The sequence below is a fragment of the Sciurus carolinensis genome, chromosome 4 (assembly GCF_902686445.1).
Source record: "Sciurus carolinensis chromosome 4, mSciCar1.2, whole genome shotgun sequence".
In the NCBI taxonomy this organism is placed as follows: domain Eukaryota; kingdom Metazoa; phylum Chordata; class Mammalia; order Rodentia; family Sciuridae; genus Sciurus; species Sciurus carolinensis.
Window position 1 is genome coordinate 117,122,922 of NC_062216.1, and position 20,060 is coordinate 117,142,981.

The following is a 20,060-nucleotide window of genomic DNA, read 5'->3' on the forward strand; positions in this document are numbered from 1 at the left end:
GTGAGAGGGCTCTGAGAGGCAGACAGCTCTGCTGACGCAGGATCTTACCAACACAATTCATGGGTTCCAAGCCCCTTACTCTGTAGCTTGGAGCGAGGGAGAAGGAAAGTCTGGTCCCTCCCTCACACGCCTTGCCCATCGTGGCCCAAGCCACACACCATGCCCTTCCCTTTCCTTCCCATGGTGAAGTGTGGAGTCTTGGAGAAGACTATGCCCTTTTCCCCTCCCCCCAGCTCCATCCAGGAGTCTCTATCCCACATTCAGTCTTTGCTCTTCAGATCACAAAATGAGGACAGGGAGCTGGAAACCCTGTGGGCCAGGTAGGAGTAGGTAAAGGGAGAATGAGGGGTTGAACTTGTAGGGACACCAGAGTCATTAAAAGCCTGACTAATTTTCAGATTTGTTTTAGCCCCCACCCTGCAGTTCTGCTCTAGTAGGAATCAAGACAGATGAGAAGAGTGGAACTCTAAGCCAACTCAGAGAGGGAAATAGATTTTTTTTTCCCCTGTGCTGAGCCCTTTGCCTTATGGCTCATTTAATTTAATTCTCACAACATCCCTCTTAGTAAGTACTATTGTCCCCATTTTGCAGAGAAGAACTGAAGCTTATAGAAGTCAATTCATAGAGCTAGTGAGTAAAGCGGCTGAATTTTAATGCTTGCATCCTGACCTCCCTACTCCCTTTTTGCTGGGACGTCCCCTCTAACAGGATTGGGAGAATGCAGGAAAAACCCCAGCCCTCTCCCACAGAGCTTCAGCCAGTGACAGCTACTTCCCGGATGAAGGGCAGCCCTGAAGCCAGCAGCCCCATAGCCAGGGTCCCTCCAGTCTCCTTGCAACTCCCTAACAGCCCAGACCTGCAAGACCTTCAGGACTAAAGGTGCATCCAAGAGAAATCCAGGTGAGTGTTGTCCTTTCCCAGGGAAGATGGAAAGCCAGGGCTTGGAGATAGATTTCCCCAAGGGTGAATTAGAGGGGAGAAGTGTATTTGTGCACACTGTCCTCCCGCACCTGTTGTCTGAATGGCAAGACAGAGCAGAACCCTTAGTGAAAACCCACACCAAAAGTGGAGAGAAGTGGAGATCGGAGACGCCCTGGGGCTGGAGGTGGGGTGGGACTGGCTGGAGCTGGGAAGAAACCTTGTTGGACAAACTGTTCTGGTCTCTTCTGGTCCTAAAATCCCTTAGCAAAGTGTCTGTGCTCTTGGCAAACATCCCTTTCTTGTTCCTTCAGTTCCAGAATCTTTTCGCAAGATCCCCCAGTCTCTGTGCCTTTACCTGGGGGACTCAAGGCTGCTTTCAAGGTCTCTGTTTTCTTCCAACCCTCTCTTCTTCCCTACAGGTGCTTGCTGGTCCTCATGTCAGTCAGACCCAGCTTGGGGCCAGGCCCCTCTGAAGGGCCCACTGCAGCATCTGACAGTGAAGAGTTCCACAACTGGGCAGAACTGCTCTCCTTCTTCAACCACACTTTATCCGAGTGCCATGTGGAGCTCAGCGAGGACACCAAGCGAGTGGTCCTCTTTGTCCTCTACTTGGCCATCTTTGTGGTTGGGCTGGTGGAGAACCTCCTGGTGATATATGTCAACTGGCGTCGCTCAGGCCGGGCTGGGCTGCTAAACCTCTATGTCCTCAACATGGCCATCGCAGACTTGGGCATCATCCTGTCCCTGCCTGTGTGGATGCTGGAGGTCATGCTGGACTACACCTGGCTCTGGGGAAACTTCTTTTGCCGCTTCACTCATTACTTCTACCTTGCCAACATGTACAGCAGCATCTTCTTCCTGGTGTGCCTCAGTGTCGACCGCTACATCACCCTCACTAATGCCTCTCCCTCCTGGCAGCACTGCCAGCACCAAGTGCGTCGAGCCATATGTGCAGGTGTCTGGGTCCTCTCGGCCATCATCCCATTGCCTGAGGTGGTCCACATACAATTGGTGGAGGGGTCGGAGCCCATGTGCCTCTTTATGGCACCTTTTGAAACCTATAGCACATGGGCCCTGGTGGTGGCCCTGTCGACCACCGTCCTGGGCTTCCTGCTGCCTTTCCCTCTCATCGCAGTCTTCAACGTTCTGACAGCCTGCCGACTTCGGAGCCAGGGACAGCCTCAGGGCCGGCGGCACTGCCTGCTTGTGTGTGCCTACATAGCTGTCTTTGTCATTTGCTGGCTACCCTATCATGTGACTCTGCTGCTGCTCACTCTGCATGGGACCCACATCTCCATCCACTGCTACCTGGCCCACCTGCTCTATTTCTTCTATGACATCATTGACTGCTTCTCCATGCTGCACTGTGTTGCCAACCCCATCCTTTACAACTTTTTCAGTCCAAGCTTCCGGGACCGGCTGCTGAGTGCTGTTGTCCGTTACCTTCCAAAGGACCAGACCAGGGCCCGTGCACGGGCTTCCTCTTCTTCCTCTTCCACCCAGCACTCCATCATCATTACCAAGGAGGGCAGTCTGCCCACTGCAGCCACTGCCCCCAGCCTCACGCAAGCCTGAACTCCCAGGCACCCTCTCTGCTTCCAAATGCCTCATCTCCATTTGGCAGTCTCATAGCCAGCTGAGGTAGATGCCAGGCTCTTCCATGAGCCAAGTAAAAGACTGGAGGGGGAGGCGAGAAACTTGGGGGGAGGGAAAGGGTCAGAATACTCATGATATATCAGAAAATACTCAAGAGGGGAGAGGGAGAAGGGGTGGGGAGGAATAGAGAACAGGTCCTTCATTGGTATTGTACTATTTGTTTTGGCCCTTGTGTCTAAGGGAACCATGCAGAAAAAAAGGCGAAATAAATAATAGAGAATAGCCATGGCTCTGCATCTCTGAGAACTCTGCACTTCCAGCTGGGCTTGGGAAGGAAGCTGAGGCTAAAGGGATACCCTGCATAGGAAACTAGACGCACGCATTTCATAAATCACCCTAGCCAGAAAGAATGAGCTCCACAGGAACTTCGCAAAACTTTCCTTTTGTGTTTGTGTGCTTGTTGATCTTCCAGCTCACTATGCAGGTTGTGGGGACATGAGGTCAGAGGTCAAGGAATCAGGAGGCCTCAGCAGGACATTCCCTATCTGTGCATCGTCACTGCTATGATAAGTGGAGGGGGATGGGGTCTACAGGGGTGGGGCAAAGCTGGGTCTGAGACAGGCACCCTGCAGCTGGATCAGCAGGATGATCTCTCCACCCTTCACCATCCAGGAAACAGGGCTCCATTTCCTTACTGATACCCTCCCCTCCCCCTTGTCCATCCTGCTCCTCCTCCCCCAAAGTAGAGGCACTGTTCCAGAGTCAATGCTCCTTGTAGCTTTTGATTTAGGACAATCTATCTTTCACGGAGACACAGAGCTATCAAAATCCCACCACCATCCCCATTCTCTCTTTCTCTCCAGATCATAGGAAAACATCCAGGGACATCCATTCTGGATCAAACCTGGGTACAGTTAGTAGCAGGTGCTGACAGCTGCTCCATCCCTCTGCCTTTGTTCCCCACCCCCACAACAGGGATGGGAAAGTGGAAATTTCCCAGTTCTGTGACAGAGTAGAGCTCTAGCTCTCCAACTAGTCAGTTCTCCCTAACCAAGTCTTTTCACAATTTTCCTGCCTGACAATTTACGGTAACACTTGTTGTACAGATGGGGAAAGAAGTCCTCTTGTTAACAAGTAGGTCTTCTGGAAAAGGCTCATTATCAGTTTGGAAAATTAGGCTCATGAACTTGAATTCATTCTGATGTAAAGTCTAACAGGCTCTGGTTTCCATCTTTCAATAATGAGTCACATCTTTGACCTCTCAGTCCTGCTTGTGGAGAGCCAGGGAGCTGCAGATACAATTGCTGATCTCATCCTCTGTCTCCTCTGTTCTGCTCAAGAGCTCAGTGTGCCTGGGATGTTTAACTTGGATTAACTACCACTTACCTGAAGACCAAATCCTCTACTTTTGGAAATCTTGACCCATATTCAACAGATGCATTAAATATGTGTTCCAATGGTGGATGCAGCCCAGATCTGTCAGGAACAGAGGGGAAACCAGTATCTGCCAATCCCTGCTCACTTGGCCCAAACTGAAGAGGGTCTTAAGCTACAGACAGTTGCTCAGTGACACAGAGCTGAAACCTTTTTCAAACCAGGTTTCTGGATTGTTCTTGGGGATGCAAGAAGGGCTTAACCTAACAATGCAGAAATGGGAATGAAAAGACTTTTTTCCTTTATCCCCACTTAGAAAGCAAGCCAAGATCTGTTGCCCTTATCACTGCCTGCTTTGTCTTGGGATCCAGTAGCTTTCTGAAGGAAATCCTATTTTACTTGTGTCACATCCCAAGTCACCACAGAGGCCACTTCCCCAAAACTCGTTATCACCCTGGCAGTAGGAATACTTCCTTAGGATCTTTTCACCCATGGAAGGAAAGACTGGGAACTAGCTATGCTGACAGCAACAAGGCTGTTGTGCTCAGCAAACATTTATTGAGCAAAAATGAGAGCTGAGCCTGGGTCGCGTGTTCTGCAACCAACAGGACCACATCACTCCCTAGCTGCTAGAGGTCTGTTTCTTCTGTGTGAACACATTTGCACCAACCTCATCACATTATGCCAAACCTTTCCCTCCTCTCTATTCAAATCTTCCTTTCCCCTCCCACTTTCCATCTGCCTCTCCACACTCAAAGACATACTGCTTCACCAGGAACGAAGTGGCAATGGCAAGACAATTTACAGCTGAATCACTTACTTAGTCCAACTAGACATTCAGTCTCACTGCTCTCTGGGCTTGAGAGAAGAGCCCCTCAGGGATGTCGCCCTGAAGAGGCTGAGTTTTTGACTTAAGTTCCCACTCAAAACTGATCAACAAACTAATCCTGGGGAATCCCAGCTTTAGGAAAGGGAAAATGGGCTACCTGAAAGAATTCTGGCATCTGCTGAGCCAAAATGTGAAAGGGTGATGGGCCCAGATATTCTGAACTCAAGGTATGAGCATGTTCATAGTACACAGGAAGAGAACTCTCATTTTAAATTTCTTTTTTTTTTATTCTAAATAAAAACCACACTTTGTGCTGAACAATGGAATATAAAAGAATCAGATGTACAACGATTTTAGACATCTACTATTTGGGAAAAAAAGTTTACAAAATATACAAAACTTTACAGCAATAGATAGTAAACACTTAAATATTAGGAGGTCAGTACTTATTAATTTAATGGAAGGAGTTAGACATCAACAACTCTTTTCCGTTTCATAAGAGACATTAGCTATTAGAGATGGGGGAAGTTTGGGAGGGTTGCACAGGGGATGGTGTTAAAGAAACATCAAAATCAAATGTTTCATTTTCATTCTGATGTTGTTATAATGCATAATCACTCTGAAACTAATGCTGTGTACCCTGCTTCCTGTCTCATTTGGTGCAGGATTTAGGGAAAAAGGACATGTGGGGACTCCCAGATGGGCTCAGACTGCTCCACACAACCCACTCCCTGCCAAAAAAATTCAGTGTCTGTCTACAAAGGGATTTAATTTCACTTTCAAAGTTGAGAGATCTGGGGAAAAGAGAGCACAGCAGGAGGCCGGAAAGGAGTGTGTGTGTTGGGGGGTGGTCATCAGTAGCAAAAACCTGACAGGAAAAAAGGCATTGAAGCCAGATTTGTCCTGGAGATAAAAGTGGTGCTAATAGATCAGAACATTAAGTGAAAAAGAACTTTTGCCCATTTCTTGGTTTTTAGGGGTCGCCTGGACCCAACCCCCTCCTTACCTCCTTTCTTTCCAACTAACCATGAATTAAAGGGACTTCTTGGAGTCTTAAAACTCAGGACCAGATACTGTTCAGTAAAGCTTCCTTCCAGTGGATACTGTGGCATCAGTGAGCCATCGCGTCACTGGAGTGCCAGGTACTGATCCCATTCTAGCCACAAGCAGACTCTGTTCATCCCAGCATGCCAAACAAGGATTGCAGTTTCACCTCAGGAAACAAATCAGGAATGGCCTCATGTTTGGTTTAACGCTCTACAGTTGCCATATTGAAATTCCTAACAATTTGTGAACCAGACGGCTTTGCAAATTATGTAACTGGTCCTGAGTTCAGATCAAAAGAAAAAGGGAAAACAGAAGAGAGAACATTCAAGGGTAAATAGAACTTCAGAGCACTACAGAAGGGGACAGTGCTAAACTGGGTTCCTGGAGAGAGGGGGCAACACAATCAAATGAGCATTAGGTTGAAAAATTTAAAAAGACAAAATAAAATTAATCCCTTCCACCAGATACTGTTCAGCAGAGCTTCCAGTGGATGCTATGGCATCAGTGAGCCACAGGTACTCTAGAGTGCCCTTTGTCACAATATAGTGTTCAAGTAAAACTCAGAAAAGCGTGAGCTAGAGGCAGAGGAAGCACAGAAGGGGACTTCAGTGTGACTTCACACAGGAGAGTTCAATGTGAATACAGGGGACACCCAGCAGGGTAGGGTTTGGTCAGTGACACTCATGAGCTACTGATCCTGTTGCTACATATCTGACTGGGACCGACTGGGCCTCCCTGATCAACCACTAAGCCTTCGGGGCATTAGAGGGTACAGTTCTTTTGTTTAGTGTTTCAAGGGCAAAGTTTCAAGGATATGTGTTTTGGTTCACTGGCAAAAAGGGAAAACTTCACAGTTTCAAATTAAGTATACAGACCACCCAGCATCCACAATAACTGTTAAAGAAAAGGGTTTCTCCAGTATGATTATCCACTTTCAGTTATCTGATCCAAAAGTACTACCTCTCTCAAACTGACCCCCTCAAAACCCAGTCCTCACCAACAGTCTGGGAGGAACCCTAAAGCTTGAAAATCTTGGTAGATACTTGCTCATGGCCTGTTACATTCCCCTTCTTAAATTCCTAATGGTTAGGAAGGTGAGAAGCCAATCAGGAATGAAGTCTCGGCATTACTCTTCCTGAGGAGAATGTCCCAATTTGGGTTTAGATGATGAAAGGTGGGCCTTTAACTAGACACTGGTGCCTGGAGGTGGCACTTGAGAGTATCCTGTCATCTGGAAAAGGACTAGAGAATCCTGTGCTCCATTCTGAGGCTTTCTCAATTTCGACTGGCAAGAGAGGCAGTAGGCCTATTAGAGACAGAGCTTTGGTTTGGTCATGTTTCTTAATATAGACAGATAGGAGGGTCCCCATGTTTAGAAAGGATAAGAAATTGTAAAAAGGTCCTTCATGTGACCTGATCCTCTCAATTTAATCCCCAATCTACACCATCTCAGGATAGAAGGGGAATAAAAAGTCTGGAAAATTTAACTGGCCCCAACTTTCCAGAACTTACCTAAAGGGTTCTGTGGATTTACTCTGCTACAGACATCTGGAGAGAAAACTGACTTGTTTAAAAGGCTTGACACATTCTCCCTGATTATACACCTGTTCCCCAAATCTCTGGCCAGGACTATTCCCTGGAATATGGCTACTTGCTGGGGAGAAACTCATTTTCCTGAACTCTTTCATTCAAAAGAGATGCTGGGTAATATGCATACAAAAACAAAAAATAAATAAATATTAACATCCAAAAAGGCTTTGTGAGTTAATTAGCTTGCTTGTGAAGCAACCTGGGTGTTGCTAAGTCCCACTGGGGGCAGTGTCTGGCGAGGCCAGGGACTCCCAGAGCTCGCCTTAATAGGGTGAGGTAGTAAGAGTTACTGAGGTGCCACCTTGTTAAGTATGCAAGACTGAGGGCCCTCTCCCTCCAGCCTTCTTTGGGCAAGACCCCTTCGAAGACCAATGAAAAATGGAGTCAAACAGCTACATGGACTGGGCTACCTGGGAGGGCCTTAATCAGCTGCCACCCTGGAGATGATGCAAAGACAGATCGAGATCAATTCCAGCAGGTCAAAGGTGAGCTGCCAAAGCTCCAGCACTGTCAGCACAAAAGTAAACTACAGGTTACCCGACTGGGACAGACAGTCAGAATGCACACCCTGCTACATACCAATTACTCAGGTCCCTTTAATCCTCAGGGGCTCACAATGTACTACCACTCCACCTCCTCCTGGGTCTTCCCATCTACCCTACAGGCCAAACCTTCTGGGTGGGAAACTGATGTAAATTAAGGCAAGGATGCTGCTGTCAGACCTCCCCTCTCTCCACCAGGAAACTCAAGGTTACTGGAGGTTGCCAGAATGACAGATGATTATATCCCCTTACTCTGCTCCACAGGGAAGGCCTGTTTCTTTGGAAATGAGAAAAGGGAGCTTCCTCTCTTGTCCACCCAGACAGCACTACAGGACACCCCTTCTGCTAGCAGAGTTATCCCAAAGCTTTCCGACATAAATAGAAAGCTTTGTCCCCATTTTGGATTTAGTTGCCAAAAGTTTTTCATTGTCCAGTCAGCAGATTGGGGCCATGGAGCAGGTAGGCACCTCCATCCCTGACACCTTTCCCCTGCTAAGAGCTGGCCCTCGAACCTGAAGTGAGCAGCCCTGCGGACCAGTCTTTTCCAAATGACCACATTCCCCAAATCCTTCTCATAGCTGGTCATCCCAGTTAGAGGTCTGGCCCTAATACCCACAGTGAAAACCTCTCTCCACCTCTTCCTTCCAGTGAGGCTGTTGGTTGGATTCTTAGCAGCATGAAACCTATCAGTAAACTAAAACTAGACAGGCTGGGGAAAGGGATCTAGCTGACACAAACGCTTGACTAGATCCCAAAACCAGCCTCAAAAGAATCAAAAACAGCCCTGTGGGGGCAAGAACAGGTATGGAGGTAAAAGCGATAGGGCCGTTGCTTCTCAAAAACAGTTTATGTGCTATTTATTTCTTTTTTCTTCTCCTTTGAACACAACACAGAATAGAATTCCTAGCAAGGCAAAACTGTAGTGCCAGCTGAGGAGGGACCGACAGCCATTAGAAAATCACTACCCTGGCTGCTACCTGGAAGCTCCCGCTGGCTCTACTGGGACCAGTCAGCTGTCTGGGGTCTTTTCGGCCTCTTTGGAATGGATAATGTACATGAAGGTTTGCTCAATGGTGAAGTCAGGTGGCAGGCTGCCTTTGTGCACACCAACATGTTTGCTCATGAGGTTAAGGGTGGAACTGTAGTGGCCACAGACAGTGCAGCGGTACATGAGTGCCCCGGAGTGTGTCTTGAGGTGGCATTTGATGGTCGAGCGGCCTCGGAAGAACTTGTGGCACACCTTACACTGGTATGGCTTCTCGCCTGTGTGGATCCGCCGGTGGTAGTTGAACTCACTTGTGTGGGCGAACCTTTTGCCACAGACCTTGCAGCTGTACTTGCTATTCCCAGGTTGGCCCTGCAGAGCCAGATCCTCACTCAGGAACTCCTCTGCTGGTAGCTTCCGCTTCTGTAGGGCTGAGTGCTGTAGCCCCAAGCCAGGCCTCATGTCAAGGCTGCTGTTGCACTTATGCTGGCTGACATGGTAGCGATAGGCGGCCTCTGACCTGAAGCTCTGGCTGCACAAGTGGCAGCGGAAAAGGGCATCTTCCAGGCTTTGGTGTACAGCCATGTGCTTCTCTAGTAGGTGCCAGTCCACAAAGCTGCTGGCACAGACAGAGCAGGAGAAGACCGAAATGCCCAGATGGGAGAGTGTGTGCCACATGAGGCTGCAAAGGTTGAGGTGGCGCTGGTCACAGACACTGCACACCTGGCCCTTCAAGTTCAGATGGTCAAGGATGTGTCCTCGGACCACATGGAAATCTTTGGCCAATGCTTTCCCACAAGCAGCACATTTCAACTCTGGGGAGGTTGCCCCTGAAAAGAGACCCAGCTTCCCAGGCAGGGGCTCATTGGGATGAACAATGATGTTATTCTCAAATATTCCATCCCGTCGGTGAAGGGTTAGCTGCCACTGGGTGAAGAACTTTGTTTCACACATGTCGCAAGAGAAGAGGAAAATACCAATATGGGACAGAACATGGGTCACCCGAGAGTTTCGGTCCTGGAAGTGGGTCTCACAGACCTTGCAGTTACCTGTCAGCAGGTCCACATGGTCCCGAGCATGTTGCCTGATCAGCTGAATGTTGGGCTCTAGAACTTTCTTGCACACCTGGCAGGGCATAGCTTTATTCTCTCTGTTATCATTCTCTCCAAAAAGCTCATCCTCACTGTCATCACTCAGCTCAATCACCTCCTCAGCTGTCCCAATCTCCTCAGCAGTGTCTTCAAATTGCAAGTCATCGTCCCCCAGGTCCTCTAGCTGGAGCTCATCTATCTGCCCAAAGCCTGGATCTTTGGCGTGGTCACTATTGCTCATACAGGAATTAGTCCCAGTGGTAATGTCTATTGCATTGTCAGGGGTGAAGAAGCTATTTTTACTGAAATCTCCATTGCTTTGAACTTTGTATGGTTGGCAAGAGCTTGTGTTGGTCTGGATGCCTGTGCTAACAGTGCCTAGGACTGGCTGGGTCACCATACTAGAAACAGACGTGAAAGGAGCAGAGACATCATGGTCTTCTGTCTTTGGTGGCAATGATGGTTGTGGCAGAGGCAGGCTATGATTAGCATCACTGGCAACATTTCTTTCTTCCTCTTTATAGCTTCCTCCCACATCACTGGACAACACATAGTTTTTATCAGGACCAAAGTGCTCACCACCACCCCGGAGTTCTCCAAGGGGATGGGCAGGATCTACTGAGGGACAACTCAGGGTACCAGACTGGTTGTCACTGGTGCTGGTCAGAGGCTTGGTCACAGCTGTGCTCTCCAGGTCAGGAAAGGTAGAGTGACAGGCCCGGAGGAGGTCCTCCATGCCCAAACGCTCAGCTACCTCATAGATAACGCCAACATTGATCAGGTCTGTGAAGAGCTCTGATGTATAGACAAAGCTCAGAATCTTCTCAAAGTTGGCAGGAGTAATGAAGTCTACCACGTAGGTCCTGGCAGCATCAAGTCCAGTATTCAGGAAGAGGTTCTGGAAGTAGCCAGCTGCACAGGCCAGTACAGCCTTATGGGCTGGGAAGGAGCGGCTCCCCACCACAATGGTGACATCGCACATGGTCTCTGAGAGCCGACACTTGTTGAGTTCCTTCAGCAGGTTATTGGGGTGGTTGGTGCTTTGCAGTTTGATCCTCATGCCCATCTTAGCAGCTCCTATGAAGTTGCCTCCTTATCAGCACAGTTAATCTGTAGACAGAAAGAAAATAAGATGAATGGTCAAACATATCCCAGCATGAGAGGGGCTCTGCAGGAGAAAATACCACCATACTGAATACACCTAAGCCCAAGGGAGCAGGGAGCAATGGACATGGAGAGCTGTTCCATTCTGAACAAGAACAGCAACAATGGTGAGACAATGACCTGTCCCCCTGCATATATACCCAAACACAGAATCATGATGACAAAACCCAAATCAGAAAAAGAGCTGATTCACTCCATCTTAAAAGTCAGAGAGGGTGTAGGCCTCAAGCTAGTGCCTTACAGCTAGGTGGGAGGCATTCCCTTGAACACAATCCTATATTTCATTACCACAGCAACTGGCTCAAAGTTTTCTCACATTAATATCCTTATAAATATACACTTTGCATCTCAGTAATTCTATTCCTTCCTGATGCTAAATGCCATGCATATACTTGAACATAATTATCAAAGTTCCATTTGCTAGTTTTCTTCTGTCATTTCTGTGTTCTTTCAGCCTCTAAATACATCTCACACTCCTGAATTCCCATCTCTCGCTACCTACGCTATATGCCTAATCTCTGGCCCTACAACCCAAAGCCATTACAGATGCTGCTCTACCACATTCCCTGTATTCATTCTGTGGATGAAGTTAAAACACTAATATGAAGAAGAAAGCAAACTAGAATGCAACTGTGGTATTTTATATTATTTGGATACATTTCATTTCTTTTTACCAACCTTTTCTGGGTTTATGCTTATGTTGACACTATACTAACAGATTTACTCAGTGTCTTTAAGAAAGATATGTAATTACGTATGTAAGACTCCTACAGGCTAGTTCAATATCACTTTTTCCCTATTCCACTCCTGCACGCCTAAGTTGCATGACTGGCCCTGCGCAGCACAGCCCCTTTCTCCATCTCACCACATTCTATCAACTCCCAACTTTTTCCGGGCCCAGCAAGCTTCTGAGTATTGTTGGGTACCAGTTATGCATCACCCGGGCCCTGGCGGCCACTCATCCACGGTGGACGGGTCAGGACACAGGGCAGCCTGACCTGGGACCGGAGGGGGAGATTCGGAACTTCCGAGGAGGACGCCCAACAATCAGTGGCGCCGCGATCTCCCCCACGGAGGATCGAATCCGCGCGGGCAGGGCGTTGGATTGGACAGGGGCACTCCACCTGAAGGACTCCGGGCGCCAGCAACCCCCACGAACAGCGCGGGGTCCACCCCGGCGACCCCGGGTGGGGGGCGGGGTGGGCGCCGGGCCGAAGGGGACCACAGAACCGCTGCGGGGCCGGCGCCGTGGCGCGCGGCGGAAGGACGGGGCCGGCCAGGAAAGCGGGCAGGAGGAGCCCAAAGAGAGCGACAGAAAGGCCGGGCCGGGGTCGGGCTCGGCCAGGGGCAGCCCTAGCCCGGCCGCGCTTACCCGGTTCCGCGGGGCCCGAGCACCATCGCCGCCGCCGGCTCACACAAAGGCCCCGGCCCGCTGTACCCGGCCCGACGAGGAGGCGGCGCCGCCGGCCGCGGCCAGACTCTCCATCCGCCGCGCCGCTCGCCGCGCCGGCCCGGGCAGCCCCCGCCGCCCGGCCCGCAGCGCCCCCCGCCGTCCCGGAGGAGGCAGCGCCCCCCGCCGCACGGCGGCAGCGCCCCCAGCCGCCCGGGAGGAGGCAGCGCCCCCTCATGGCGGGGCCGGGCGCCTGCCCCCAGCGCCAGGCCCCCAGGCCTGGCCTTTTCCAGGAGCAGATCCGAGGCTGGAGGATCACCCCTCCTCGCCCTAGCGCCAGGGGAGTGGAAAACCTGGTCAAAACTCAGCTCTCATCGCCTCCACTACTCCTTTTGGTAGTTCCAAAAACTTCTCAGTGTTCGCTGTTGTAATTTTACAAAACATTGGATGCTTCCTGAAGGCAGCTCCTGACTTCATCTCCACTCTTACCACAGTCCCTTGTAGATGCTTAACAAAGCCTGTGTGAATGAATGAACTAAGGAATGTATGAAGGAGCACTTGAGGGCTGAACCGCTGGTGGATCCTTCTGATGACCCACGGCTGTCCCTTCTTCCACTTAGCCAGATGAAGGAAGTCACAGAATCCACTGCACCCTGGAAGCCCAGGCCAGTCCCTGAAGCCTGTCCTCCCAGAGTCTTTCTAGAACTCTATCACTCTGCCTTCCCAACCTTCTCCTGAATTCTCTTCTCAAATGCTCCTAAGAGTAGTCATCAAACCAAAACTACTTACCCTGTCTGCCCTCCCTCAACCCCCTCAGAGACATTAGAGGTTTTTGTCACCCCACTTTGCCTCCTCAGGAAAGAAACAGCGGGACCCTTCAGTTTCATCCTCTTTCTGGTTTCCTCCCATCCATTGCCTGAAGATAGCCCTCAGCAAGGCACAATCCCTCAAGACAGATACATGGTTATTCCTTAATGAATAAATTAGAAGGAGGAAACATAGGATGTTGCCAACTGATCTAAGCCAGTTTGGTCATTAGGAAGTGGCATGTTTGTTCTCTTCATGAGTTTGGAAGATCATGTGTCTTCATTTCCACAACCTCATTAACTGATGGTTGTTATTGAAAGCAGGCAGTGTACTAAATGCTGCCAAAAATGTAACTTTTATTAGCTAGAAGGCACAAAAACAGTCATGTAACCTGTCCTTATAGTTTGGGGCTGAGGAATTCCATTTTGCCCTCTAGTGAAAGAGTCACTTAGAGGCTGATGCAATGTTCTAATGGCAGGCCCAGCCCCCATGGCTAGGCAAGGTGAAAGAACATCAGCAGGTCAGAAGGTTCCAAACCTCCAGCACAATTCTAGAGATGTTAGGTGCATGACTTGCTAGGGCCATGGTTCAATCTTCCTAACTAACTGCCTAGGCCATCTCTGAAGTGTTGACTCTAGTAATCCTCACAAGCTAGCAGCCATCTGAAGGGTGTAGGTGAATGTTTACACTGTTCGTACTGAAGTATTTTTATTTAATTTGTTTATTTGTTGGTACCAGGGATTGAACCCCGGGGCATTTAACCACTGAGCCACATTCCCTAGCCCATTTTATTTTTTCTATTTTGAGACAGGGTCTCCCTAACTTGCTTAGGGCCTCACTAAGTTGCTGGGCTGGTTTTGAACTCGAGATCCCCCTGCCTCAGCCTCCCAAACTGCTGGAATTACAGGCTTGCACCACTGTGCCCAGCTGAAGTCTTTTTAAAGTAAAGCACCACACAGTCACAACACCACGCATACAGAAAGCTAAATGGAGAGGAGAGTTCCAGGAATTTAGTCAAGTTCTTCTTGACCAAGTCTCCTCCAGTATCACTCTCTTTACAATAGCGAGAGGAGGGTCAAAATCCCTTCACACATTCTCTAAATTAAAAACAGAAATCTGATTTAAAATTTGTCTTCATTTTTCTGCAATACCCAGTACTGCAATTTTTGTCAGCCCCACCAGAGAGCAACCTTTCTGCATTTATGCTTGTACCTGGTAAGCAATTATCTCACCTCAGCATATAAGCCTGACTCCAAGTCTAAGCAGAATTAATTTTTGAAGTTTCCGTAACCCAAAGAAATTCTCCAGATTCCTTGAAAGTATCCCCACTTTTCTAGTATATAGATAGCTAATTTTGAAAAGTGAGACGTGTCTCACAGGAGAAAGGCTCTAGGCTTCATAGCCAGAGGTATACTTTGACCTCTGGCTATTAGCGGGGGCTCTCTTTCTTCTATCCCCATTAGGCAATGGAATGTTCTCTTGATGCAACAACTGTCAGTCCAAGGTGGCTCCAGTCATGCTCTTGGAAGAAAGAACATTCACTAGTTTGAAAGAACTACAGGAAGTGGCCTCTGGCTACAAGGCCTCATCCTGATGCCATCTTGGGAGAGCTGAGTGTTGGTTTTGTATCAGTGTGAATGAGGGGCACAACCAAGGGACCTGAACCATGTTAAGATGGGGAGCCTAAGGACTTCCCAAAGTATTCCATTGGGTTACAGAGGCCCCCTGGGATCTGTAGGCTGTGAGCATTGGCACATTTGATTAATGAAAGATACCCACACACTGCATATTTAAGTGCCTTTACACATTCTGTACTATTAGGCCTGTCCTGCAGGGGCTGGTAACAGGCAAATTATAGAGGAATCTGAAACAAATGCTTTCCCTTTATAATAACGAAGGCAGCCAGTTAATGCTAAAGATTTCTGCTCCTCTCTTTCTAGGTCTCTGTAGTCACTTCCCTGTCCACCCTCCATTCTAGCCAGATCAAGTTCTGTTTGCTTTTCTTTTTTCTTTTTCTTTTTTATACCAGGGATTAAACTCAGGAGCACTTACCCACTGAGCCACCTCCCCAGCCCTTCTTTGTATTTTATTTAGAGACAGGGTCTCACTGAGTTGCTTAGGGTCTCACTAAGTTGCTTTGAACTTGAGATCCTCCTGCCTCAGCCTCGGGAGCAGGTGGGATTACAAGCGTGTGCCACCACACATGACTGTTTGCTTTCCCACAACACTGCTAATCTTTAAAAATCTGTGTATGGATCACCATCTCATCCCCATGATCTATCACAGAAACTGTTCCATGTTTATAGACAGTAAGATGGTACAGTGCTATAGACACTTTTTCTGCAGCAGGGTCCTTTGCACAGCCTGGATCCCACTTCTCTCTCTAAACAGTGTTAATTCAGGGACCAAGGTCTCCAGGTCCATCCTACAAATACACACAAAAGGTTTCAGAATATTTGTTTTTTCCTTATCTGAAGCTGGTCTGTGAAAGCCTCTGAGTGTTAAAAATTATATTCTAAAAATTAATTCTAAAAATTATATTCTAAAATTTATTCTTTTAATCATTAAATAAATCTAATACTAATTGTGCAAAGCATTATGTAAGGCAATATTAGGGCAGTTGATGTGTACAACATAAAAATACCTCAATTTGAATATATGTGTCATAATATGCATGTATGTATTTATAATGTAGCTGGAGAAAGGGGAAAGAATACATCGTATCACTCATATGTAAAAATCCTTTATTATTGGGGAGTAGAGAGAGACATATTTTAAATGTAGGATGCTATGGACACAATACTCAATCTACAGAATCTACAATCAATGCCCATTGGGACTGGTGAAGTCACTATGCAATTTCCACACCAGACTGGGAGAGAAGAGTTGGGGAGGGTGTCAAAGCACAAAAATGTTACAAGGATGGGAAAGAGAAAGGGAAATAGGAGAGTGTGCACCTGGGGTTGGGATAGGGGACAGTGTCTTCTTGATGCAGCCCAGGGGTCCAGAAGTGGAGCACTGAGGACAAAACACATACACACACACACACAAATCACATCTTATGTCTTATAAAACTCCCACTGACCATCTGCTGGGGAAGAAGGGGAACAGGGAAGGGGCTTTGTAAAGGAGGAGAGAAGGGAAGTCTTAAACCTCAGTTGTCGCTGCAACCTTTGGACTGGAAGACTGGACCTCTAGCAGCAGATGCCTGCCTCTTCCCTGCTATCCATCCAGGGCATGGGGTACTAGTGCTCCCCTGACTTATTCAGTCCTTCCTTTTCCAAGAAACTTCCCAGAGAAAGGACAGACACACAGATCACTTCCTTTTTCAGCAGTTTCATGTGAATGAAATAAGATGATACAATGATCTGTGTTGATCCATCTCATCTAATCTCCTTTAAATGCCAGCCTTCGGGGACCTTCTGTCCTATTCTGCCTGACACCTAACAGGTTGAGAATGCTTCATCAGTGGTGAGATTATGAAGGCTGCAATTATGGGCCTGGTCCCTCTGAAAGAGCCTGGATTCACCAGCAAACATTAAAAGTAGATTTCCACAATGCACTTGTTTTTGCCATTTGTATAAAATACTATGGCAAAATTGCACTGTAATTATCTTTATGGCCGGTGCATAACGCTGGAGGAGACTATGTCATCCAGATATAGCTGCCCATATAATTATCTGGCCGACGGCAGGACTGAAATAACCATCTAATGAGAGCAAAATGATACGGTAAGCACCATGTAATCAGCGAGTTACAGTTATTACAGCTTTTGTGCCCTCTCACCCAATAGTAAATGGGGGGCCAGACCCAGTCTCTGGTCTGGGGAGTCATGCATAGGCAGTATCATCACAAGCCACCCCTTGGGTCCCTGGCTGGTCACCTTGAGACCAGTGAAGGGCACAGGGAGAGAGGCAGGAGGCTTACTGTGATTATTGGGGCTCACACAACCTTCTCCTCTTCTCTTCTCACCCTCTTTTTTTGGAAGTTAGTGAAAAGAAATCCATTAGTTGTGCACTATTGCTGGGTATGGGGAGATGGTGTCAAGGCATTAGGTTCTGAGTTTTAACTAGATATTTCCCCTGGGGGCTCTCACACTCACAGACAAGTGAGGGATCTGTCAGCCCACACAGGCCTGAGGTCCACCCCAGACAGCTCTCAAAGGCAGACCAGAGCCAACCAGGAGAAACACTAGGATATTCTCCCATCTACCAGACCCAAAGAACCTTAATCCAGTTAACACACAGCACTGGGCACCAGGCACTGCTCTGAACACTCTCTCTACTGCATCCCCAAAACCATAACCCTGGGGGGTACCACCATTGCCCTCATTTTTCAGATGAGGAAACTGAGGCACAGAGGATTATATAACTTGGCCAAGGAGTCACAGTTAGAAACTGGCAGATTCAGGATTCAAACTCAGGCCATTCTCAAATCCTTTACACGGCACAGAGAAGCTAAGATGTGGTTTCCAGCTACTCTTGTTAGACTTCAGAGTCACTTGCATCTCTTCCTGAATCATCCTTGTGTCTGACTAGTTCTGTGTCTGTTTCCTGAGACTTTGAACTGAAAGAGTCAGCCTGCCCAGGGGGCAAATGCTTCACCTGTGAATTGGACACCATACCTATAGTAATCAGATGATGATCTCTCCATCGCAAGAGAACAGGGTCCAACAACAGAAACTGCCTTTAGATAAGGACCAGGAGAAACCTGTATCTCCCTATCTACCACCATTCCTTCTGCTTAGTGGGGTCCATGACACAGAGGAAAGATGAAAAAGAGGGGTCAGTGTATGTGAGTGTGCCTGTGCCATTAAGGTGTTTTTGTATTTGGTTAACAATGTGCTGGGCACTTGTATTTTAGGGCAAATTAATGAGCACCAATATCTTTAGCATGCAAGGAAATGTGCAATTGGCAAAATCCCCCCACCCACGACACACACATTCACACCCAGTCGCCTCTCCTCTCTTCAGCCAACAGTCCTTACTTTATTCTGCACTGGGGGGATACTTGAGGGTACCGAAGCTGGGGATGTTCTCTGGATTCACATCAGTAGGTTTATCTGGATGAAGTAAACAGTGTAATTAGAATAATTAGAAAGGATTTTTCTTTTTTCTCTTTTTTTCCCCAAGACTAGGGATTGAACCCAGGGCTTCACGCAGGATAGGAGGGATTTTTCTGAATGTGTCCTTCACCCTGACCCAACACCCTGGCTAGGAAGGATAGTTTTGGAAGACAGAGTTGGGAGAGTGGGGAGGAAGCAGAGCCTCCCTGTCTCATTCTCAGCAGCAACAGGACTATCTTAGAAAAGTGTCCACCCCCGCATACCAGGGAGTGCTCAACTATGGATCCAAACTGATTGGGTAGAAGGGGCCAAGGAATACTCACTGCAACTAAGAAAAGTCTTATCTTTCCCTCCGGTGACAAATAGACTTTACTTCTGTCATGTCCTCCCCAGTTCCCCAAATCCTTCTTTTGTACCTCCATACACTCCTACCTGGCTGGCTATTTCTCTTGCCCATAAGTCCAACAAAGAAATCATGCATGTCTCCTGCAGAAAAAAGCCAAAACTGTCAACAGAAGGAGCAATGCTTTCCCCATATGTGTGTCAGGACTTCTGAGGTTGGGTTTCTGTCTGTTTCTTTATATTGACCCCTCCTAGCTAGCAGGACTATCATTTACCACCACCTTTCCCTCCTCCACATTTCAAGGATCTCTGCCCCAGCAGGTGCCTGGTTTAGCATCTTCACAGCGCCCCGCCCCCCAGAGATCCTTTTATTTCCTAATGTCCAGCCAGTGGAGCAGGACACCGCCCACCCCACCCCGCCCCACCCTGGCCTTCACACCTGCTTCCCCCTAGCTGCCAGTTGTCTCTCCCACTCACACAAAGCTGGCTCATCAGTTGCAGCTGGCACAGTGTCTGCACCAGCTGAGATGGGACTGACCAAAATGGCCCCTAGGCCCATGCCCGTGGAGCTTTGAGTAAATGATCAAGGAAGCAGAGCCTCCTTGTCTCTCCCTCCCAGCAGCAGCAGGACTATTTTAGAGACCCTATCATAGATAATTTGAAGGGAGAAGAGGCTACTCACGTTTTTGGGGAAGTGATGATTCCTTAGGATCTGAGAAACCAAGAGAAAGTGTGTAAATGGAGAGTGGACACCGGAAAGTTATGATGAAGGGGGATTGGGGTCACAACCCTTACAGATTCACTAAACTATTCCCTGTCTCCCACCCTCCCAACCCACCTGAATGGGTCTCCCAGGCCTATCTCACCTTCAGAATCATTCCCCTCACACCCTCTCCCCCAAGGACTGCCTCCTACCCACGCTAGCCTTGCTCAGCATTTTGAGCAATCCTTCCAGGGAGACCGAGCGGCTGTCAGAGAGTCTCCGCAGCAATGATGGGGGCAGCTGGTAGAGATCCGAGTCCTTTAGGAAAGAGGAACAGAGGGCTGAAGCAGAAGGCTCATACCCTATCCACTAGCTCTTCCCATACAAAGCAAACTGAACCTATCACAGCTGAATTCCAATGCCCTGATTCTTTCAGAATTTATTTGGTTTACACTGGAAGAGAAGTGGGTAACAAAAGTATAGTGTATGACCAATGGCAGCACCAGCATAGATGGGAGCTTTTTAGAAAGATGGAATCTTCCCTCCTTTGGCATATAGAATCTGCATTTGAACCGGACCCCCAGGTGATTCATATCTACCATGAGGTTTGAGAA

The 20,060-nt window shown here is 48.2% G+C and overlaps 3 protein-coding genes across 5 annotated transcripts in view; 1 reads left to right on the forward strand and 2 right to left on the reverse strand.

Annotated features, from left to right (window-relative positions):
• The first annotated feature begins 764 nt into the window (after positions 1-764).
• Gpr182 (G protein-coupled receptor 182) lies at positions 765-2,676 on the forward strand. The gene is made up of 2 exons (XM_047550866.1): positions 765-900; positions 1,341-2,676. Exon 2 carries the CDS (start codon positions 1,357-1,359, stop codon positions 2,494-2,496), a length of 1,140 nt encoding a protein of 379 aa, XP_047406822.1. The 5' UTR covers positions 765-900; positions 1,341-1,356; the 3' UTR covers positions 2,497-2,676.
• A 2,334-nt stretch (positions 2,677-5,010) lies between these two features.
• On the reverse strand, positions 5,011-12,647 carry Zbtb39 (zinc finger and BTB domain containing 39). Its single transcript, XM_047551482.1, has 2 exons — positions 12,512-12,647; positions 5,011-11,085 (listed from the first exon to the last, which is right to left on the reverse strand). Exon 2 carries the CDS (start codon positions 11,039-11,041, stop codon positions 8,909-8,911), a length of 2,133 nt encoding a protein of 710 aa, XP_047407438.1. The 5' UTR covers positions 11,042-11,085; positions 12,512-12,647; the 3' UTR covers positions 5,011-8,908.
• A 3,483-nt stretch (positions 12,648-16,130) lies between these two features.
• Myo1a (myosin IA) overlaps positions 16,131-20,060 on the reverse strand; it is a 28,990-nt gene continuing 25,060 nt past the window's right edge. For 2 of the 3 annotated variants that reach the window (XM_047549993.1, XM_047549996.1), the window contains 5 exons: positions 19,659-19,764; positions 19,426-19,455; positions 18,834-18,887; positions 18,324-18,398; positions 16,131-16,354 (listed from right to left, as the gene is read on the reverse strand). In XM_047549993.1, the coding sequence (XP_047405949.1) occupies positions 18,325-18,398; positions 18,834-18,887; positions 19,426-19,455; positions 19,659-19,764 (264 nt within the window). In that variant the 3' untranslated portion in view covers positions 16,131-16,354; position 18,324. Of the gene's footprint in view, positions 16,355-18,266; positions 18,399-18,833; positions 18,888-19,425; positions 19,456-19,658; positions 19,765-20,060 lie in introns of those variants that run through there. The other variant, XM_047549995.1, reaches the window with a different exon arrangement.